The sequence below is a fragment of the Falco cherrug genome, chromosome 8, assembly GCF_023634085.1.
Source record: "Falco cherrug isolate bFalChe1 chromosome 8, bFalChe1.pri, whole genome shotgun sequence".
Classification (NCBI taxonomy): Eukaryota; Metazoa; Chordata; class Aves; order Falconiformes; family Falconidae; genus Falco; species Falco cherrug.
In genome coordinates this window covers 42,522,739-42,547,471 of record NC_073704.1, presented here as the reverse complement: position 1 = coordinate 42,547,471, position 24,733 = coordinate 42,522,739, and the positions used below count along the sequence as shown (strand labels likewise).

At 45.2% G+C, this 24,733-nt stretch overlaps 1 protein-coding gene across 1 annotated transcript in view; it reads right to left on the bottom strand.

Annotated features, from left to right (window-relative positions):
- Positions 1-11,626: 11,626 nt before the first annotated feature.
- KCNJ3 (potassium inwardly rectifying channel subfamily J member 3) overlaps positions 11,627-24,733 on the bottom strand; it is a 55,166-nt gene continuing 42,059 nt past the window's right edge. The window contains exon 3 of the mRNA XM_005432670.3: positions 11,627-16,017. Coding sequence (XP_005432727.2) covers positions 15,434-16,017 — 584 coding nt within the window. The 3' untranslated portion in view covers positions 11,627-15,433. The remainder of the gene's footprint in view (positions 16,018-24,733) is intronic.

Here is a 24,733-nt window from a genome sequence, read left to right as displayed (position 1 = left end):
GGTGCAAGTCAGAGCAGCCACACCACAGCAATGCTGCTCTTGCTGCAGCAGGATCCTTATGGGCACCCCTGGGACCTGGAAATCCAAGCCCCAGATGAACTCAGCCATGATTCAGGGGTGCTTGGGTGTGCCAATAAAACAAATACACTTTGGTGATTTTTTACAGCAGTAGCAAATCCTTAATAAGATGTGTGATGTTATAAAATTCTCTGGATTTACAGGGAAGTGGGGATGATTAGTGTGCTCAGAGTGCACCCCCAACCACTGTTTTGGAAGAATGGTTACAGAAAAACCATTCCTTAATCCTGGTCTCCCCTGGAAACCCCGGGAAGCTTTTTATTCACGGATACCTGCGGGACCAGGGCGGGTAATCTCCTTTTTGTTACTGCTCTGCGCTGAATAATTAATCTCTAAACGCAAAATGGAAAACACTGGGGATAAAAAGGGGAGCTGTTACCATGGCACCACAGGATGGGCTGGCTCCATCCTTTCCCACGCAGCCGCCAGCACCCGGGCGGCTTGTCTCAGCAGTGGCTCAAGGCCGGAGGCAGCTCCAGGTTCCAGGTGGCAGAGTCTCTGCCTGCCCGCTGCCGGGGGCTCCCGAGCCCCCTGTGCCCCCTGCATGGCTGTACGGCTGGCCAGCACCCCCAGACCTGCTGGGGTACCCGAGCGTGGCGGGGTTGGTGCTGGGGGCATGCAGCCCTGGCCGGTGCCTTGCAGCGAGCAGGAGCTGGGATGCAGTCGGCAGCCCTCTCCTGGTTACACAGCTGGAAAAAAAATTGGAAATTAAGCCTTAAAAGCCGCTGCGAGGTCTGACATTTGAATTTCTCTTCTTCCCCTTCTGCTTTGGACCAGTTGAAGGTTTGTGCCTAATTGCTGCGCTTCATGCTGTCAAAGGCAGGGTGCCAGTGCTGTGAGAGGATAAATTCGCATCCATAAATAAGGGATGTGTGCTAAAATTCTCTACTATTAATAAAGTACATTACACCAGTCTCTTAGATGCTGTAGTGCGTAGGTCGTACATACATAGCTAACGAATTGTACTCCTACTTTTCCATAAGCACATGTACTGTGCTTATTGCTTATTGCTCCTGCACTATGCCTTTAAAAAAATCCATCTGGTATATTAGCATTTCTTCTAATTAATGTCAGCTCTAATCACAGCCACCTACATAGAAACACAAAATACTGGGAAAAGCTCTTTTACAAATAGTGACAACATTTCAAATTGGCCTGGCTGCACATAGCAATGCACCCAACAATTTTATTGAGAGCATAAAAAACTAAAGTACGTGTAATGTTTCATCAAATGTGAAATAGTTGCTACCCCTTTCCCAGCACACAGGCAAGGATGAAAATAAGAAAACTGTACACAGGTTTTAGGAAGGCTAATAAGGATTCATTAGTGTTTATTACATATTGATTACTTTTACCAGACGTGTTCTGAATACTTGATTTGTAAATGATAATATTAACTTAAAAGGTCTTAACAAAACAGTTGTTGGAAGTATCTACGTATGACTGAAAAATATACGTCTATAGGTTTGGGGCCTGGAAAGGATCTCAGAGATCAGGTGCCGAGCACGTGCCGAAAATGCTGCCCCGATCTCTGCACTGAGCCTAGACCTGCTTCTATTAAGAAGAGATGAGCCTGAATTTAAATACCTGGGGTCAGACTGATGCTGTGCCTAGCAATGCTTTTTCTCTACTGGCCCCCTTGAAACTTCCCAGTTTGGTGGCTGTTCCACCAAAACATGAAGACACAAGCAAGACACAAACAGACCATAATAAAGGTAAGGCAGAGAAAGGTCTGATCAAAACAGTTAAGGCTATTGGTCAGAATAAACATTTTTTTTCCATCCCCAAGTCAGATTATATAGGTGTGTGCACGTACATGCATGTGTGTTTATATTCTACTTCCATAAATGATGATGTTGTTGTGTATATATAGGACAAGAGGTAACGGCTTCAACACCACGGGGTCGGGGGGAGGTTTAGATTGGATATTAGGAAAAAATTTTTCACTAATAGGTTTGTCCAGCACTGGCACAGGCTGCCCAGGGGGTGGTGGAGTCCCCATCCCTGGAGGGATTTAAAAGACGTGTAGATGTGGCGCTTGGGGACATGGTTCAGTGGTGGGCTGGGCAGCGCTGCGTAGATGGTTGGGCTCGATGGTCTTAAAGGTCTTTTTTGACCTCAGTGATTCTATGGTTCTATGATATATGAGTAGATATAGGACATTTCTCATTACAGCAGCTTGTTGCTTATTTATACTTACTGTTAACATCAAAACTTTCCAAAGCAAAGCACTTCATTGAAACAAATAAACATTAAATTGTACCTTTTAAAGACTGACTAAATGTTACACATGCCAAGAAACCTGTGCCTCTCATCTGCTCTATGTGGGCTCTTTGGCAAGCATACCCTTGGTGAGAAATACTCCATTTGAAGTGGAGCTCATCTTTGTACCTAACTCCAGGTAAGCACAGACACTCCTCACTGAAATAGTGAGCTCTCCTGCTCCCTAAAAATGTAGTTTTCCAGTCACTCCATGATTTTAATACTTTGGGGACTGAGTAATCATATGATTCACATTTCTATTATTTATTTCTTATTTCTACAAGTGAAGCAAACGGTAAGCTAGCATTTGGAAGTGTAGCACATTTAAATATTTCAATTCTACCTCAATCCAAAGGGCAATCCTCCTGAGTGCTAGGCTGAGGTTTCTCCTTCCAGGAAAGAATTATCTAAACATGCATTTGAAATACTAAAGATTTAGGAGAGGTGTGATGATATCCGCTGTGGCTGCCAGTTGTGATGTGAATCATAAGAGGATAGGAGGATAATAATTCGGTTTTTCCACCAGCAAAACTTGCATTCCAAGATTTTAGATAACATTAAGAACAACTGCAGTTCCCAGTGGTGTTTAACAGGGGTATAAGGATTTAATAGTATTTCCATTTTAAAATCTTCTGACTCCATACACAATGTAGAAAGCTCTCTGGATGGATGCGCAGCTCCCACTGGCAGCGCCGGCCTTGGCATATTGATGTGGGAGCCAAACTGGAAATGGCAGATTTCAGATGCAAGGACGAAAGGGAACTATTTCAGAAAATGCATGCCTTTTTTAATTTCAACACCACCCCTCCTCCCACTCCCCCCAAATAATGTTAAAGCTTTTAAAACTCATGTCTGCATCGGCTTCCTTTCTTATTACTATGTAGGGCATCTATGGATTTTCCAGTTTCCTATCTGCCTGTGACAATAGGATATTTCTGGCTCTAGAAGACCAAAATTGAAAAACATCTTTTTTTCTTCCCCTCCCCCCCCAAGTAATTCCTATGTCGCTGGCATCAGGCTGGTGGTTATTATTAACTGTGCTGGTACAACCTGTAACTTTCTTGTGCAGTTTTGCCACAGTGATTTTTCATGGGCTAAAGCCTGTGATCTTGTCTATAGGTCTCAGCTGATGATCCACGGGGAATTAGATGCTGCATTTTTACCATTGATAACGGAGACCTTGCCGAAAACAGGCAGCTGAAGGCAGCCAGGACCACAACACATTTATTCCAGTCTATCACCATAGAAACAGATAATCCACAAATGGTCCATTTCTACAAAACCAGTTTGCAATATGGAGCAGTAAGCAGGCTGCCTTATTAAACAGCGTTTCGCACCCTGTGTTGAATGCACCTGAGAGGTAAAAGTCTGGAAAAAGGTGTTTACACATATAACTGGCTCTGACACCTATGTATAGGTGATGCAGGGTGTGCACCCAGGCAGGCCAGATGTGTGATGGACCAGGTGGATTTTACTTCCATTAATTATCCACTGGTGACAAGAGGGACAAAGAAAATCCCTGGGATGATCCCGTATATGAATTTTCTACATATGAGACCCAAGAAACTCACGGAGGAGAGTGGCTGTCATGTCCCAGGGCCAGTTCAGATCCTGGTCCAGGCACATTCTGCTCTTCCCAGAGCTTGGTGTGTCACTGAAAGCTTTGCTCACGTTTTACCCAGATGTTGCAAAACTGTGGAGCCTGATAGAAGGCATTCTTCAGGAGGAAAGTTCATCGGGTAGGGAAGAAGGGACTTTCGCAGCCTGCACTGTCTTGTTTAACCTGTAATACAGCTGCTTGCAGCCTTATTAAAAAGTGTAAAAAAAAGAGAAAAGGAAAGTCTAAAGCAGGAAGAAGTTGCAAAATTAAGTTACAAAATCTTTTCCTCTGCTTTAGAGAAACATTTTGCAGTGAATAAATAAGATGAAAGAAAAGATGCTCTGCAGGAGCACCAGGGGTTTGCACGGTGGCAGCCAGGCTGCAGGACACCCCGTCTCCAGTGTGGCTGATGGGATTTTGGAATGATGGCTTGTAGTGTGCTCGTTCCATGCCAAAGCAGCTGTGGGAACCTCGGGCTGGAAGAGCAAAGCTCCTGGCTGGGGTTAGACTGGATGGGGTGGGCAGCATGCCCCAAGGCAGAGCCTGGGGAAACGTTGTCTCCCTCTCCATCCTGAAGAACTGTGATTTTTCCTATGATTTTTTATATACTAGCTCCTAAAAACTTGGAAACAAAGTTCAGCTCTCATAAAAAATATCCTATATATATAACTTTTATTTCTGGACTCTTTAGAAGCAGTCTGTATGCTCCAAACTACTTAAAAGGCACTGAAGCAGAGAGCTACAAAATGTAATTCAAGTTTCCATCTCTTAAATCCCTTCCATTTTAATACGAAGATAAAGTATTTATGGAAGCAGCAGCAACCTGACTCCCAACGGCAGTTGGCCTAACCAGGCTAACTGAACTTTTTACGATTGCAATAATTGCATTAATATTTGCTTATTTGTATAAAAGTAAGGCGGTTCACTGGAGACACCCATGCCAGCATGTCCTGCCAGAGCAGAAGGCCTGACCGCTGCTTAAATCCTTCCCTCCTATGGACCCTGTGCAAATATTTTTTATTTCATTGTAAAAAAAAGGTCTTAATGAAATAGAATATATTTTGTGCTCTGCACCCTGCCTGGGATTGCTCACCCGCAATCCAATGGCAAATAGACCACAAAACTGAACCCCACCATTAGAACACACTAACCTGGTGCACTGGTGTCTCCACTGTCAAAGGAGGTAACAAGGAAAATGTAAAAATATCTTTTTTTTCCCACTTAAATATGACAATTGCTAATCCCCAGAGCAAGGAGTTTTATGCAAATCCACCATCACCACCCCTGCAAAAAAACCCAAAAAACCAAAAAAGCCCAACAACAAACCAAACAAACAAAAAAAATGAACAACACACACCCCCCCCCTCCAACAACCGAAGGGCTATCAATGAGCAGATTGCACAGCATTTAAAACAAAACTAGAAGGGTATTTTTCAGTTTAAGCTGGAGCTGGCAGGCAGTCAGCACTTCCTTCACCTTGGGGGTGATCCCTGCCATTCCATTTACCCAGGACTCTCCTTTTTTTTTTTTTTTTTTTTTTTTTTTAATTTCAGATTTATCTTTTTGACTACAAACTCATTTACTGACTTATTCAAATAGTTTTCTTTTTAACCACTCAATAACCAAATACCGTAAAGCCTTAAGTCACTGGCATTCCCAATGTGCCTCTGCAGAAGGACGCGAATGGCTTATAAGCTTATTACCGTGCAGGGGTTTTAAGCCCAAGGCAGAATGATGTGCAATGCCAGAAAGCACCCAAGCACTTCCAACTCACTTACTACTGGAAAGAAAAGGCAGCCTGAGTAAAGAGGACAGGGACGGACAGCTAAATCAGCATTCTTTTTTTGCACATCCAGTTATTTATAGGATAAGATTCTGAGGTCTAGATTTAAGAAGACAATAAATTGTCTTCACAAAACCTAGACCTACAAGCACTTAAGAACATTCTTCTGCTATTGTCTTTCTGCTCCATTAACTTTGGCACTGACGTATCGGAGCAGTATCTGACATTTCTTACAGAGTGTGCCATTTCCTTAGCATAGATTTCCTGAGGGCTAAGTAAACTAAGTATGTATGCACAAGGAAAAATATAATATAAAATACATAAATTATGCAATAGTATTAAGGTATCGGTATGGAGGCCCCGTGGCCTAGTCGAATATTGTGTGTGTGCAGAATTGTAAATGACTGCTTATAAAATATTTGCACCATGCAGGACTTGCAGCGCAGCTGACACGAGACCCTGATTTTATAACAGATATTTTAGGAATATGATATAAAAATTAAGAATAGGTCTTGTCGAAGGAACTGTTATTTCTTGCTTTTTTAATATTAAATTATAAATTATGCATTAGGAAGGTGCCATTGAGTTCTTTGAATGTTTATCAATAACATTCAGCATACATTTTAAATTGTATTTTGTGTCCCTTATGAAGTGATACCCCTTCCATGAACCCAGAAGAGCAAAGCTGAGCGCTGCCAGCGCTGCCAGGTGAGATCTCCATTCCTCTGTGGGAATGAGAATGGGTTCCCCCCCAAGAAGGGAGGAGGGAGCCTTTCCTTGAGGAATGCAGCTGGTGTTTGTACCCTTGTGGCATCACTATATATTGATAACTAAGGCAATGCAACTGTTGGTATTAGGACACTTTTACTGAACCTGAAGTAAAAGGTGCTTGAGCTGTGTGTCGAACAGAGTAATCGAAAATAGATTTGGTATATGGACATAGAGGTGGCCGCGCTTCCTAGGGGGTAAGTATTTGTGATGGCTTTTATCTGTGATATTGCAATGCTGGCTATACTAGACAGCTTCTTCGAAAATGAGCAAAAACTACATTTATACTAGCCACCATATGAAATGGGTACTTTTATGCACTGTGGTTTTGCACTTGTGTGTACATTTAGAGTACATATGACCTGAGTATCCATATGCTCCATACCTGAGTATCCACGTGCTCCCAAAGAGCTTCAGCAGCCCTCGTTAAAGCCCCCAGTTCCCCTGAGCTCCCGGCAAATCCCCAGGGAGCTTATGGGGTAAAGCTACTTGTCATGTGTTGTCCAGCCACAGCCCAGTATTAAAAATAATAAATTTTTATTTTACTGTCTCGAGCTCTAGTGAGAATGAGCTGAAGGGTGCTGCTTTTTGACTTTCGGAAGCAGGGAAAACCAGGTAAACTTGAAGCTGCAGGGAGCCCGTGCAATGTTGCTTCCTTGCCTTGCAGTGTTTAACTGCTGCTCCACGCGCGCACCCTGCCTGGCTCTCCCCTGCTGCATACCATCAAAAGTCAGTTAAAGAGAAATCAATTATCTTCACTTAGAGCTTTTCATTCACTTATACCACTGGGAATGGCTGAAGCAGAATAAATTACTATATTCCTGTAAAGATCAATGGGAAATTATATTTATGTGCTCTTTGGATGCACATTTGTATTTTAGGATTGGGTAATCTCATTACTGAGGCTGTAAGATTTGAACAAATTTGGTAGAAAGATGGATGAGACAGACGTGTTTATGAGATTTTTTTGGTTTTGAACTCGTCTCTTGCGATGCTTTTGGCACCGGTACTGCTGCTGTGACACTTCACGCCACGTTGATGCCATTTTTACCCTCTGTGTCCCATGGAGGTGACAGAACCATTGCGTTGCGTCACCTTCACTTGCAGCTACCCTGCCTGGAGCCTCTGTCAGCAGACTGGGGGCGTTCTGCGGCCAGTTCAGAGCATGCGTGCAGCAAACATTGCACTTACAGTGCTCTATTAAAGCAATGTGGTTCAGGAGTCTAAAGGCATGGTTAAACTGTAATGATAGTCTGAAAAAAACATACCTACATTGACTCTTTAGCACTCCACACTTGCTTTCAAATTGTCTCAATGTACAGGCATTGCCATTTTTTTTCTTATTAGCATGGAGAATTTTGTGACTAAAAGAACAAGGTATTATCAAATAATATATTAAGCAAATACGTTGAGAGTTTTACCCAATTTGCATAAAATGAAAAATATAAATTCATAATGAATTAATCAAAAGAACAAAATACTTTGTTTTATTATCTCAAAGGGAAGCTTTTCTAATTTATTTTAAAACTAAATTAATTTTGTTATAAAGTGTGGATTTATCAATATTGTCAATCAGTATATTTCATATAGCTCCTTCCTGGAGTGGGGCATAAGGTCATGTTTATATTCATCCTGAGCATCATCCCAGCCTAGGATGTAATTTTGTCCCTATTTTGGGACATGCGTTAATTTGGCTTTTCTTTTCTTTGTTACTGACAAAGGTTCCTAGAACGCTTAAGGAAACAATGCCTGGAGCCTTACCAGGAAAAATTTGGAGGATGCCAAGAGAAAAGTCTCCGCAGGTTACTCCAACAGCGAGTGATGATGCCGTGCCCGCGCTCTCCCTCGCTTTCTCTCTTTCGCACACTCGTCCATCTGTCATGAGTTTTCCTTCGCATGCAGTCGGTGTGGAACAAGTCCAAAGACCTGATTCCTGAGGCAATGCCCAAAAAGCTTATGTAAACCTACAAACACTTTAGAAAGAAATACACGTAAAAGTTTGGAGAGTGAAAATGGGGAATAAATCTGAATTACCAAACAGTAATCTTGACTGCTGTTACCTATAGTATTATGGATACACAGATGTCACAGATACACAGATGTCACAGATTATGTGTTTTCTTAGGAATGTATATGTAATTATTATGTGCACACTGTGTACTTACTTACCTGAACGTTGCCTTACCTGGATAAACGGACCAAGCTCTGCTGAGCCCACGGCATTTGCAATCACCAGCATGTCTCATCCTCACGTCATGCTCATGCTGTTCCTCAGACCTCCACCAGCTTGGCAAAGCCAGTCACTGGGGTGAGCGGAGATGGGCACTGGAACACAGCTGCTGCGTGGGGCTGCGCTGACACCGCCAAGTGCCGGTGGGGCTCGCCACCTGAGCTGGCAAGCAGTTTCAAAGACAAATGGCATAACTGGTTGTCATGTGTGATGTTCTGCTTGCTTCTTATTAGCGTCCCCCATTCGACAGGAGGAAAGTGATGGTAGCCTCAGTGGTTTCATTGAGTTGCCCAATTGTCATGACCGTAAGCTGGGCTTAGTAACGAGAAAATGCTCATGGCATTGGGGTTATCTCCATTCATCATTTGGTGATGCCCTTCGTCCACGAGTATTACGAATAGACCTGTTGGCTTTGGGGGGGACACTGCATGGTAACAGTACTTGGGTCTAGACAGGTCTGCCCTGCCCAGGGAGATGCAGGTGTCTATTCCTGGTGTGGGTCCCTGATGGATGAAGCAGAGAAGTCTCAGCCAGTGGATGTCTATAGTCAAACACCTGTAGCTTTGAAACGGGAGAACCCTATTTCCCTGCCTTGCTCATAAAGAAGGGCAGCCAGGTGGGAGTGACAAGATGCCTGACAGTCCCCAGCCCATACCAGCCCATCATTGTCCCTCAGCCGTGGGTGGGTGGGTGGGCTGTACAGCATGCGCGATGCTAACTGAGCACATCCCCTGCTGGGTCTCAGACCACATCCTCAGCAGCAAAACTCATGGGTGCTGCAACAGCAGAGGCAGTTGGGATAGACCACCCTCTCTCTCCCTGTGGCTTTGGGGCCAGCTCTGTCCGCAAACCTGCTTGCCCTCCCAGAAGCAGCTCACCTGGGCTCCAGAGGTTAAAAGAAGCAGCTCGATGCTGTGCCCAGGCATCACCCAGCACGCTGCAGTGGCGGGGGCTGGGGGGGTCATACACAGCCGAGCACAGCAGTGAGGGCCTCCCAGCCTCTGATTGATGAGGCACAGATGTTTGTCTTGGGAATAATAATTCAAGTGGATTTCTGCAGCAATCAGAGAGTGCTTGGAAGTGGTGTAAACAGATTAACAAAACCAGTATTGCACTTAGGCTAAATAGCACTTATAACCATAGAAAAATTAGGCTGCCATAAAAGGATGAGTTCTCTCTGTCTGTGCCCCTCTTTTTCCCTTCCACACTCTTTCCCTTCCCCCCTTCCCCTTTTTGTAACATGGAAATGTGAGCATCATAACTGTAAATCACCTCCATTCCATGGGGGGTGGGGGTGGGGGGTGTAACTATTTATCACACGTGAATACCGCACTGCCCTTCCTGCTCCCGCTCAGTCACAGGGCGGCTGGTGTGAGCTGCAGCGCCGTCAGGAGCCACCTGTCACCCCCACCTAATGCTTTAAAAAAATATATGGATGCAGCTGCCTTCAGTAGTGACCTGATCCATAAATCCTGCCCGTGCTGGGGTTCGTAGCTCAAACCACTGGTGGGGCCAGGGCTGCTGCTGGGCTGCCTGGGCAGCAAATTCCCCCACTTCCCCAGCAATGTGCCCCACATTCTTCCTTGCTGTGGCAGCGTAAAGCCCTCACACTTGATTTAGAGGTTTTTAAATTCTCCTCGTTTACCCTGACACAGGATGAGAACGTATTTCCTCTTGAGCTCGTATACCAGGGATGCTTCTCTCTCCTTGTCACCCGTCCTCCCTGGCAGACATGTTTCCTAGGTAGGTATTTAAAACCTACCTCCAGTTTCATTGTCCTATCTCCCAGTAAATACCGCAAACTCACTTGTTTCAGCCACGGCTGAGGAGATGAGCTCAAACGCATTCTGCGCCTGATGCTGCGGGGTGACTGATACAGCCCCACGTGGCGTGTCTCCATTCTGCCACACGTGGTAACTCAATTACACCAAGCGCAGTTTGCAGCCCAATTACACCTCAGCTTGCAGCGGTTTTAACACAGGGAGCAACAGGATGGCTCCTCAATTCCCCAAGGATGCTCCTTGCAAGCCAGGATCTCCGCTAGCTGATACAGGTATTCCTGGGTGACCCCAGTTATGCTGTACCAAGGGATGTGGAAATAACCCCAAGAATAAAACTCTGAGCAGAAACCAGGTGTGTAGGCAAAGAAACCTCCAACTTTTACTATCTCATCACTTCTAACCGTATGGAAAAAAAAAAATACAGGGGCGATTTATGGTGGACCAGCAATATAAGGTCAGGACTCAGAGCAAGGCGAGTGGTTAACGGGTTAAAAAATAATGTGGTTATGCTCTAGTAACCTTCACCCAGCAGCCTCTTGGGGGGAAGAAGTTAAAACCTCAACTCTCAACACACACCTTTTGTCATCCTTTTATTGTGTTAGAACAGAACATATGTTGCTCACCCTCAGAGGTGATGCCCAGCCACTAACAGGACAATTTATAGTAAAAAGCAGAGAGGAAGGTCTGGTCTCCTAATGGGGAGAGATTTGATAGCCTCTATTGATTTCTGGAGAATTAATTCCTGGGGCTGGATGGGGGAGGTAATGATAAAAATTCCCAGTTCTCTATGCAAGGGGAAGGAGAGCTCCCCAGCTGCTGTGCTACAGACGAAATAGTGTTTCATAAATTCAGGTAAAGTTCAAAAATTCAGCAGGAGATGGGCACATCGGGGCTGCCCGTGGGTGTTCTGCACGTACCTCAGGCTCTGCTCTCAGCTGTCCTTCAGGAAGGAGCTGGCGGACTCCTGACTCGGTGTTTCTGGGCTGGGCTCGGCCAGACCACCTCCAAGGACCCTGAAAACGCAGCTCAGCTAAACTCAGGTTTTATTTCTGCTGCTTTTAAGATCAGTCAAGAGCTTGGCCATTTGCATACACTAAATGTGAAATCAGGAGCCCTTAAACAGCTTGAATACAAAGTCATTTATTAAAGTGATAAAAAGTGGACAGGACAAAAGACAAACACATTTAAACCAAACAATTTTTGAAAGTTTAATATAGCTTTAGATAAAACTGAGCTTGCAGTATTAATGAATACAAGAGTTTGTTATTTTGTATAATTCAAATAAACTTGTACATTTATACAGTTATAGACTGCATGCCAGAAAATGCATTTAGTTTATTCTAATCTGAATATGTACAATTTACAATATAATTCAAGCATAAATTCAGCAGTAGAGAACACAGACCGGCTGTGCAATCAGTTACTTTGTCTTAGCACAAGCGTTAGGGCTGGGCTAAAATATCAATTAGGGGGGGAAAAAACTGGCCACACCAATAAAAATGAAATATTAACCAGAAGTAACTTCCTAAAATAAATAACTAAAGGAAGTTATCATCCACATTTGTACTTTCACTCTTATTAATGAGACACATACATTGTCATCTTAACATATGTAACACACCGCAATACAAGCCACAAGCCTCAGAAATCTTGCACCCATCAAGGATGGGTGCATATTTTGATTTTAAAAAATCAAACTTTTCAGTTAATCGTAACTTAGTATTTTCTATGGCATTACTTTAATAAAAGCCAGGCTACTTCTCCAGGGTTTCACACACTTTTGCATGTTTTATACAAGCTACTGAGTAAGCTGCAGCTGCTCAGACTGCCAGCTACAGCACTTTGCCCTGTCACCTATTTTAAGTTCAATCTGTAGAACACATTCACACTGCTCGTACTTAATTCACTCTTGTACACAGACTCAATCCAAAGTTTCCCAAACAAAAACGCCACTTGGCTCTCCCGAAGGCAGGACTTTGCAGCTGCTGAGCAGCCACCTGCCCCACGCCAGGCACGAGAAGTCCAGCACCTTCCCTGCAGCTCTTGGGAGGGAAGATGCTGGTGGCCCCAGGGCACGGCTGGTGAAACAGCATTGCTCCTAGGCTGGGGGCACGGCACATTTACTTTTCCATAAAGAAAAGTCAACAGGACCATGAGCCACCCCCCATGCTGATGGCAGGAGAACTCAGCAAAGATGGGGAACCCCCCAAGGGACCCCCACCTTGCACCTGCACTTCCCTACCAGAGCCACAAAAATGCAGGCAGCACAGGGCAAGATATGGAGTGCAGCAGAATAGAAAGAAAAGGAAAGGGAAGGGAAAAAGGAGAGGAAAGGGGAGAGGAGAAGGAGAAGGAGAAAGGGAAGAAGAAGGAGGAGAGAGAAGGAGAAGGAGAAGGAGAAAAAGGAGAAGGAGAGGATATTTTCAGTTGGAAGGGATCTACAGTGACCACCTAGTTCAAGTACAGTGTCACAAGAGCGCAGCCGGTTGGCTGGGTCACACTCCGGCAGCATCCCGGCGAGGAGGCAGTGGTCCCCCATCCACCCCAAACAAACCAAAGGAGGTTTGAGGAGAGGTCAAGCTGCTGGAGACCATTCTTTCAAAACCAGAGCAATCTGCTCAAGCCTATTGGCAAGACTCATCACTCGGCTGTGCCGCTGGCCAAATGTTTACCACGCCAATTAATGTTCTGGCTCTCTGGTTTGGACTTGGTGGCATTTTTACTGTTGACTTGTACATGGCTATTTTTGCTGTCAGTCAAGGACTGGTAGAAGAGTTACGTGTGGTACAAAAGTCTGCAGTATTTTACAAGACAACCTGAGGAAGTGTTAGCAAAGAGGGGAAAAGAAGTCCGGATTTTATCTTGCCACATCAGCAATCCACTCACCGCATGTGTAGAGCACTGGATTGGCGCACATAGGGAGCAATGCATGACCTTCCCTTCAACAATAACGTGCGGAGAATTGAAGTATAGACAAAGGTGTAAAAAGCATGCAATGCCACTCAAAAATCATGATAAACAATGAAAAGAAACTTTGGAAGTTAGTATAAAGTCCTTGGGTGTGCAACTGACCAGTCATACATTGCAACTTCCAGTGAAAGCCCTGAGCCACAGCGGTGTCCGAGCCAACCCTCCAGCTGTGCTGTTTCTAAGTTCTTATTCCATGCCAGCGTTTATAACAAAACCATTTTTTTTTCCTCAAAGATTGCCATATCTGTTGTTATTAGTCATGTATCAAGCACCAACATTCGTGCAGGATGGTCCAGAGCCCACGAGTCAGAAGTGCCCATCCATGACTGAAGCTATGCATGCATCTCCTGACCCACACGTGTCCATGCCTGGGACCACGTGGCTGTGGTCTCAAGGGTTTTACATGCAGACAATATCATGCAGAGTCCTTTTCCTGGTCGCTGTTGGTGGTGGCTTTCGTACCCAGCTCTCTGTCAATGCTGCTCATCACTCCATCTCGCCTAGACCTCCTCCTCCTCCAAGAAGGAGCCTCTGGGAAGCCATCGTGACCTGGCCCCCAAATACAGACCCCAGACTAGAAGTGTCCCTGGGCATCGCAGCAGCCTCCAGCTTTTTGTGGAGGGTCCAGAGCAGTGCGGGATGCTCCAGCACCGCAAGCCATGACGATAGGGGCACCCGCACAACACCCAGCCCTCCTGGCTCGACCCCGCTGGAGCAAAACCAGATGGATAAAGGAAAACCCAAACACAAGCACAGAAGGATATCAAACCAAACATTTATACAAAGTATTACTCATTTTGAAACCCACAGGGTCAACTTCAGTTAAGAACATCTTTAAACATCATTTTCACCATAGCAAAAGCAGTAAGGAGTGATGCCACCGGCAGCGCAGCCAGCAGCAGGTGTGTCCTGTGCCCACCCAGGCTTGGGACTTGCCGCAACTTCGCACAGCTCCGGCTGCAAGGTCATGGCTCACGCAACCATCATCTGCATCGCTACCGGCCCAACTGGGCCGTCAAAGCAAGAGGGAGTGAAATCCGGGCACTGCGGAATTAGGGGGAATGATGACTCTGCCTTGGGATGCAGTTCATCAGGAATAAATGCCTGCTTGGCTTCATGGAGACATTCAGCTGTTTTGATGTTTAGCTATTCTATCAACATGAGAAATCAAGCACGTCCTGCTTATTTATAATGTTTTTCTGGCACATATATTATAAATCACAAATATTTTTAAAAATTTTTACTAACTGTATCTAAAGTGTGAATTTTATTCCTTTATTTACGGTTCTGCCGAGGCTTATTAGTACAAGTTTCTTCTCTAAACAATGCCTTATGAAATACATTTAGATTTTTTTCCAGTAGCCTAGATGCAGGAAAAGAAACCCCAAGAAAATGCTAAAGCAAAATAGAAACCAGCAGTTAATTTAAGGCTAGCAGATTTGATGTTCAGAATTAACGAATACACCTTCTTTTAAGAAAAAAGACATGCACCATAACTACTTTGTTGAACAAAACGTCACAATCCACATCAGGAAAAAAAACCCAAACCCAAAACATTTTCAAATGAAATTATAACTTACCCTGAAAGTTACCCACTTGCATGTTTTACCTACTACTTACTCTTAAGAAATACAGGGAAAGGAATGCCCCTTTCCATATTTTTCAGAATATACAGTATAAATATAGTAGGAGTCATGCCATAATACTATATGCAAAAATTGCACACTATTATTGCATGCATGTTGTGATACTACATGCCAACGAACATCAGCTCGCCGATCATCCCGTTGTTCATACTTACAGCACAGCCACCGCTACAGAGGGGATGCTCCTGCCTCCCGGCGCACCGGGGACCACAGAGTTCAGCACACCTACGGCTGGTGGAGGGCCAGCTCTCCTGCCCACCCTGCCCTTGCCAGTAGCAGTTCAAGCTCTAAACGATAGCTAGAAGTCCTGGCGGGTTATGTAAATCGATCAGAATTCATTTTTCTCAGTTTGGGTGGAAGGTTCCCTTCCATCCTGCCGCCGCCCGACAGCTTCTGAAGCTTGGGCGGCAGGTCAGCCACCGACTGGCTGATGGGATCTGACATCATCTTTGTGGTTTTAGACACCAGTTTCTCCTCCGAATTCCCAGGGACCGAGCTGATCCGCTGGAGTTTCATGGGCAAATCTCCCATGCTGTAGGCCTTCTCAGAGGTGGTGGAACTCATCCTGAGGAGTTTTTTTGGGAAGTCTTCCCTCCCAGTTATTTTCTGCAGTTTTGAAGGTAGTTTTGTGCCAACTTCATCGAGACCATCCAGGCACTCCACCGAGTTATTCCTTTCTTTGCTGTTGCTCACCGCGGGTGCTATCAAAGGAGAGGACATCAGCAGCATCTCCTCCTGCTCCTTCACACTGTATGGTGGGGTGGGGACCTCAAACGTCGCGTGGAACTGGGAGTAATCGACTTTAAAGAACCCCTCTTCCAAGGAGATAACAGGGAAGAAACGATGACCCCAGAGCACCTCATCCTCGGTATAGGATGTCCTGGCTTGGCACGTCATCCCTGCAATGAGCAAAGGAGAAAAACTCACCAGCGGGGTCAACTGCAGATGCACGTACATCTTAAGGGTTTTTTTGAATGTTTCAATGAAATATATTCTATGTTTTTAAATGTATAAAAGAAAAGGCATTTGCATGCCTACCATTTACATACAGTAGCTATTAAATTGTCATTCTCAAGGTGAAAGGAGCCAACAATAGAGGAAGGAGTGTAACTGAATAATTCACAGCTGCTATTACGGGCACTTTTGAAGGTTCTGCTGACAAAGGGAAATACAGGGCTAACTGATAACCCCGGTATTAAATTAGCAAGAGCTTCTAATTGTAATGTAAAGATGGATCTGTCAGGATCTTAAAAGTATTACTGAGTTATTCTGTATTTTCATCACATTGACGAATGCGCACAAAACCAGCCCCTACGCTTTATGCATTCCAACCCACCAGCGAGCTGTAGGTATGTCCTACGAAATACATTTATCCCTTTTTAAAGGCTTCACCAGCAATCTGCTCACAGATCCATCGCTTCCAGGCTGAGATCCAAGCTTCAAAAAATTAGCAGGGAAGATGAAATATGACTAAGAGACTGCCCTTCCTCCACCACCTCCAACCACAGAGAAAAGTCCTCCCCCCCGATTACCCAGACTTGGCCATCCCAGTGACCCATCGGACCTTGGAAACCAGAGGGGAATGATGATGGTGGATTGCTGGAGGCTTCTAGAAGAAATCCTGCTGCTGCTATTTTTTTTTTTAATGGTATCTGTAGCAATCTGTAAACAGAAATATCCTGCCATTTTATCCTAGTATATAAACTGGAAATATGACATTTGGTTTTCAGGAAGCCAAATCTACCTCTGCAAACACATCCTCTGCTTAGCTGGCAAGAACGCCTTTAAGTTGAGAGAAAATTAAAAGAAACCTTGGAAGGCACAAGACAAAAAAAATGGCAGGGCTGTAGCGAGGGGGAGCGGGGGATGGATATGTGCCTGGTGACATACAGCCGGGAAATTAAAATTTTATTACACTTCATGCTACTGCTTATGGAATCAAAGTTTTAGTTCTGCATAGCGATTTCCACTGCTAATACAGCTGGGTGTATAACAAGACGTAACACTCAGTTTTCTGTTTTCTCTCTTAGGAGATGAATACAACCCTGGGTTTGGCTGCACTGGCCGCACTGCCACCAGCTGGGCAGGCACCTCTCCTGAGCTCCCACCTGCAGAAGCACACCCCGGGACCACGCAATCCATCCCAAGACCATGCAACCCACCTCAAGACCACACAACCCATCCCGAGACCACGCAACCCACCTCAGGACCGCACAACACCCCCCCCCGCAACACCACCATCTCAAGCCTCACCAGGACAGAAATTCATCATTTATGATGTACTCTCAGCCGGTCACCATGTGTTTCAGTTGTGTTTACTAAGTGAAGTGGAAGCAATCACATACCTAATGGGTTTAGAAAAAAACCTGCAATTTTTAGAAGAATGGTAATTAGAGTGAGTACTGCTTCCATCTGTGTCCTTTCCTCTACAGCTGTTCGTTCGCCGTACCTTCGTACCTTCGCTGCGAAAGCCCAGACCTTTCCCCTCTGCTTCTTCAGACCTGACCTCTGAGGGCGACCTCATTAGCGAACGAATGCATCTAATAATGCATGCAAATAGCGCAAGCTGCGTTTGGAATTGGGTCTACAGTGCCTGTGAAGCAGATGGCTGGTTAACTCCGGTGACCTATGCTTTAGGTAACAAATTGCTTAAAATGCAAATCACTCTGTACAGGAAAGTTGGTAGCTGTCGACCTTGCTGCGCCGCAGGCTTTGCTGCGGAGGGTGACCCGCGCCTCTGGCATGACCACTGGGCTCCTGTGCTCCCATGGGAATACTGCTGGCGTGGCTACCCCAGCCATGGCAGCGCTGCTCTGCAGGGAGATGGCTGCTGGGTGGAAATCCCTTGTACAGCTTTTCCTTTGCATTGGCAACACACCAAAAAAAAAAAATAATTAAGCTTTATCATAAAAGGTGGCTATCAAAATGCCATGGGGGGGTGTAACAAGGGGTGTGAGGAGAAAAACAATGCTGCCGGGGCTTGGGGAAGGGGAGCAGTGCGCAAAACCTGCATCCACATCCCCATCAGCCTCCCCATCTGCATCCGCACCTGCAGGAGCCCCCATGGCCAATGCTGCACAGCCAGGGCAGTGCTGTGTACGGAACCACCGCCGGCCAGGTCAGGCTCTCACATTGCTGCCAGCTGCAGGGCTGCAGGGCTGTTTCTGCCTCCTGATCTACTTCCCGAACCTGCTGCTGCCAGTAGTCTTTCAAAGGAGGAATTTTATACCTGCTTCCTATCGAAGAATGTATTAGCTGGATCTCAGGAAAATCAGCTTCACATTTTCTTCCACTGATGTAACCCTTTGTAAGCTCACTGGAGAGATAAATATTCACAGGTATATAATTTTTCTTTAAAATCAATTTATCTTACTCACTAACAAACCCGAGGGTGCAAATTATTTAACAGCCTCTCAGGATGAACAGCAGCAACTAATATGCTTGTCATTACAGGGAATACCTGCCATGCCAGGCAGACGATGCTAACAGGTGCTAACATGCTCTGATAAGCCCTTAGACAAGAAATCAATTCTCAGGTTTTCTTCCAGCTCTTCTGCATTTCCCAGCTCTTCCTTCCCTTTCCGTTTTCTCGGCAAAGCCTCAGACTCCCAGCTACAAGCTCTGCAACGCCTTTCTGCTATTACACGCTCCGAGCAGCCAGCTCACAACGGCCCCTGCTGTAACCATCTCCTTTGTATTATTACAGCAATAACAACAGAGTTGCATAAGGCACTTGATGACCGGAGCCATTATCCATGTCCTTGCGCAGAACGAGCATCAGCCCTTTGCAAGTGTCCTTACACATGGCTCGTGCTCCCAGTCAGGGCATTTCCAGCTGGCAGCAGCACACAGACCGGCACAGTCCTGGGGCTGCCAGCCAGCCCAGGAACAGCGCGTACATCCCGCACTGGGAGCATCCCATCTCCCTTGGGCATACATAACCCGTTACGTTGCTTCTCACAGCACGGGTGAAGCTAACCACGGCCGAGGCAGGTTCAGACATCACGCGCAGCATCAGCATGGCGCGGGAAACACATCGCCCACAGCTCGCCTGGCCCCATGCTTGCACCAAGACCTGCCTCTTCAGCAGGCTGCTTGGACGGGAAAGCACCACACCAAAAATCCACGGGTATTTCTGCATTTTCCCATAGGAAAAACAGGAGTACCTGGGTGCAAGCCACCACTGACAGCCCTTCTTGAAAACTACCTCAGGATTATTTTCCAATTATTTATGCCCAGGTAAATACAGGCTTTTTATTTTAATGCAGATGTAGTTTCTTTCTGACCTGTAAATAAGATGCATAAAGCAGGAGGCAGCTGGCAGCCGTGCAGGGCTGCACCAAGGTGCAGGCAGGTGCGGGGTCGGGCTGCTGATGGACACCTACAGTGGGACAGCACACTGCGGTGGGCATGGCTCAGCCCAGCAGCCTCTAGCACAGCATTATATCAGGATGTATATATATATATAATATATCAGGATATATTATATATATCCATTAATATCAGGCCAGTAAGTTGTCTTCTCCTTCTCTTGGTACAAAAAGCTTTTTGGGGTTTTTTGTATTTTTTTTCTCTTTCCCTATGAAGTTATCCATCAGCAGGGTACACAGCCAGCAGATCCTTTGATGCCTTCGTCACGCTAATGAGCCTGTTAAAATTTTACCAACTTGTCTATATTATTAATATTCATTTACAGTATAAATTTTAAACTCTCGTTTGGAAGCAAACACACTGTATGCAGTGCATATCATTAAAAAGCCATCCATTTGTCAAAGTAAAAGGTTTCCATGCATTTTGTTCATCACTCCTAACACATGGTTCCATCACGACGTGCTCTCCAGAGCTGTTAATAGCTGGTGACAGCAAGGCACATTAGCAAAACTCTGCCTGCATACAAATCACAACAACACACCTGAAAAAGAGGTACGCTGATGCATATATTCCAGCATAAAACCCAAAGAAAATGTCCAATAAACCCCTCTCTATTATTTAAAAACAGAGGCTGCAAAAACATTCCCTATGTCCAAGGGAAGCGATTTCCATCCAGGAGCACTGCTCACAAGGGGGTAAGTGATGCTCTTCTGTCTGAATACCCCCTGCTTTCACAAAACTCACTCCTGTGCATTTGGGACCACCCCTACCCAGATCATCTCTGGCTGTTTCCAGGAATTGTATTCCTTCTGCAGGAACCAGGAGCTGACTCTGTTTCCAAAGTATTATGAATAATGAGCTTTAAGAAAGGCAAGAGCAAAGTTTTGGGACCATCTCCTCAAAGGCAGAGGCTGAAATGGTGTAAGAGAGAGCTTCAGTATTACACATTTTTAGAAATTTTGCTACCGATTAAACTCAGTCATTTACAGCCACCTGTAGTGATCCAGCATCCTTCTGCAGAGTCCGGCACATAATGCCACAGTCCATTACACAGGAAAATCCCAGCCATGCATATTTAGGAAAATTTCCCATTAACCTCCTTAAATAATGTGCAGTGGAGCAGCTCTGGAGGATGAGCACAGGTTGAACTGATACATTTCTCTCCTTAAGTTTGATATGAAAATAACTTTTAAATTTTATTTTTTTTAATAATTATGCCTTCTCCTTTCAGCATCTGCTCTATTTGAAGGAAGTGCTATCACTGGGGGAAAAAAAAGCAGCATCTATCTGTCATATCAAAAGTTATTAGTTACAAGTTGTTATTTCTAATGAGGTATTTCTAATGAGGTTTTAGAGCCCTAGCTGAGCTGAAAAAATGGATGCAATTATCCCACCCTCAGCCAAGCAGCAGACTATTTAAGCTTCTGTTTTTCTCTGTCTCTGGCAGGTTTAGACTCGACACCCCATTTCCAGGAAACACCAATGAGAAACAGGGTTGTGCAAATACTCAGACACAGCTGACGGGGACCGGGGCTCCCAGCATGCTCGCTCAATAAACGTGTAACACTGAGAAGGCTCGGTGCCATTGGGATGATGCTGGGGTCGGAATTCCCCAGCATCTGAATTTCTAGTAATTCACTTAACAATCTCAATAGCTTCTAGCTTTGCTACTAGAAAAGGCCAGTTCCCTGGGAAGGTGAAGGCATCCCAAAGGGCAACGGCTGTTGCCACCAAACCCATCAAAAATCCAGCGTCATCTTGCAGCACCCAAAGTCCCGTCCCATGTATGCTGGCCACGATGTCCCCATCGCTGGGATTGGGTTGTGATGGGCACTGCACACCCTGCTGAAGTTATTTGACACAGCTGGATGTGGACAACCTGTCCTTCATCCCCAGGCTGGGCTCTGTAAGCCTGAGCTCAGCTACAGGCTGGATGGGGCTGGGAGCAGCCTGGGCTGGGGGGTGTCCCTGCCCGGGGCAGGGGGTGGGAACTGGGTGGGCTTTAAGGTCCCTTCCAGCTCAAACTGTTCTGTGATTCCATGAAACAGTCACCACTGTGGTTAGTCCTGGCTCTAGACATCTAGATGGATCCTGAAGTACCCAGGTACACGGTCCCTCCTGAAGCAGCCAACGATGACAATACAGCACATCCCAGTGCTGCGACTCGCTGTCAGCACAGCTGAGAGCTGCCACCCCCAATTAATAAGGGGGCAGATGAAGGACAAAAAAATCTGTAAATAAATGCTTTGGCTAATTCTATCCTATAATAACCCTCAAATTATTTCTAAATTTCTAAAGTACCCAGATGGAGCTGGCTGTATTCAGGCGATTTCTAGAACTCATAATATACTGTCTTGAAAAAAACAGAAGCGTGCTGTTATTTATATGGCCCTCTTACATTTTATTACAGAAGTTGGCTGATAGCTGACAAATCATAGATCATTAATAAGCTTTTAACAGCCCCCCTGTGAAAGCCTTCGGAAGCAATTTAGGCATACAAAGGTCACACGGCTCTCTTCTCTCTCCAAGGGAATGCCAGAGATTTCACCTTAAATCTTTTTGTGCTTCTGGGCTGCAGTGTGCTGGCCAAGAGCTGGGCGCAGGGACACCAGGAGGTGTCCTTCTTAACACGGAAACATGGAAAACTTAATCTGAGCCAGTTGGGGACAGAGATAATTATTTTGGCATTACGACGACTCAACAGCACATCGTCCCAAAAGCACCAAAAAGGGCATCTTGGCATCCCACTCACCAGGACTGGTGCAAAGAGAAATCCTCAAGGAGAAGTTATTGGCAAAAATACACAAATATGTTTGCATTTTGTCAGATTTTTTTTCTTTTTACTTATTCAGAGCTTATGCCCTGCACGTTACAATGCCTGGAGCTGAGCCGGGTCCGAGAAGCTGCCTGCGCAGCCGGGTGGCTCTTCCCTTCACCAACTTCACTGCACGCTGGCGGGGTGCTGATCTCCCTTAAACCTGCAGGTTACCTGTAAAGCCTCAAAAACACGTGTTAAAAATGGATCAGCCAGCAATGTTATACCAGTTACTAAGAATTAAGCTCATTTACAACTGTGGTCTATGGCCCATGAAGGCAAGAGTAAAGCTTGATGTGAGACTCGATATAAAAACACACCACCCTCATCCCACACTCCTGCAGGATTAAGGAAAGATTTACCGCTGTAGAAAAAAGGAGATGCATTATTTCCACAGAAATCTCTCCTCTTCCAGGACTGTAGAGAAAATACAGGCAGAGAAGCTGAATGGGTTGATCACATTTAGCTAAGTAACAGCGTGCTATCCTGATGTTAACACCTGGCCCCTGCACCAGCCGGTATCTGACATGCCAATAGATGTCGAGTTCTGTGAAAAGCCAGAAAATGGGCACCTGAAACGGGAGGTCAGAAACCAGACTCGGAGTGATGGATGTTCCCAAAGCTCCTCCTCTCCACGTTCACTGCCACATTATATTTTAATGTAAGTTAAAATGACAAGCTGTACTGTGCATGGCTGAGAAATGTACAGCCTGATGGAAGAGTTTCTAAGCAGACAGAAAGCGTGGTGTCTAAACTCTAACACTTACCATTTGGAAAGAACAGCTATTTTTGGCATTAACGTTTTCCCATCAGAATTTCAGGGGGTATTTTTTTTTATTGAATAGTTTGAAGTGCAATAAAACTTTCTGTCAAATTTGTGGTTGTCAGCCTCTGCCGCTGTCTGCTGTCAACGCCTGCTTTAATGCACCGGTGCTTTTGCAGCTTGCCTTTCTTTAGTGGAAGGGAGATGGCCAGCTACCTTGCATCTATCCATTTAATGCGCCTGATTACTGTTAAAGTAATGTTTCAGTAAAAAAATCCCTTTTATTAAAGAGCAAAAAAAATACAGCTTCTCCTGCAATGCAAGAGACAAAAAGAGTCTTAAAGGTAACAACTATAAAAAGGTGCTCTATGAATCCAGGAAAATGTAAGTATGTGAATTCCAAGCCCTGCCTGCAGCTGTGAGGGGATGCTTCAGGTGGTGGGATGCAGGCAGTGCACTGCACTCCCAAGAGCCAACGGATCTGCTGCCCATTTTGCTCTGCATGCTCACCTCTGGTTTCCTAGATCATGGCACAACCAGGTCCTAGGATGAGACACCAAGCAAAGTGGTGGCCCTCTGCATATAGCTCCACAAGAGCCACGTCCTTGAGAGCTAGAAATTGCCCCAGTACAAGGAGGCCAGAGATTAAACAAGTGAAATGTGCATGCAAACGGGAACCAAGAGAGCAGAGCGGCTCAAGGATCGCAACACACACATCCGTGCAAGAGTCAGACATCAGTCTTATGCTAAACGTTTTAATTTCTCATTGCACTGAATAGCGAACCCAGGCTTCTGCTCTGCTACTCAATTTAGACACGTTGTTTATGCACCGGCACTATAAATACCTCCTGGTTTATTCAGACTGTGCTGTTCTCCCAGGAGCTATCTTGACACTTAAAAAATAGCGCTGACAACAAAGGTATTTTTCTTATCAGCCGGTCCTCTTCTCAGGGCAATTTTTAATCACTCAGACACACATAGTTTTCTGACATCTTGCAGAGAGTTTGCCTTGATGCTTACCAGGACCACAGCTACCCAACATCAGCACAAATTACAGCAGGTTTTGAAAATGTCATAAAACCAGCATGTAAACGCAAGGCACCGCTGCATGTATTAATACGGTTCCTGTGTAAAGGAACGCAACAGGCTGCTGTTCAGGAGAGCTAACCTCCCCTATCGTATTAGCCACTTACGAAAGAAAAGGAGAGGGGAAAAAAAAAAAAAAAGGCAGCCTTCAGCACTGCCCTCCTGTGCTCAGCCCGCAGACCTCTGCAGCAGTATTTTCCATTCTTTTGAAAAAAACAGAGCCAGAAGTTCAGCTATCTGAACCAAACTGCCTAATGCATATTTAATGCAGCGACAGGAATTTATACTATCTGAGAATCTGGCCTGGTATTTTTATTCTCTCTCTCTCTTTTTTTTCCAACCCAAACCCCCATATTATTCTGAAAGACTCCCATCCTTTCCTTTCTACCTATGTGCACGAGTGCGTCAGGGCTGATTCCAGCCCCTTCAGCTCCTTTCTTCGAGCAGATTTTTTTTGCAGAGCCATCTGCCACATTCCTGGTTTTGCATCATTTCCCTCCTACCGGGATGTTATTGAATAAGCAGCCGCAGCACCAAAATGGAAGCATTTAATTCCCTGCTCCATGCAGCTCTCTGCTAG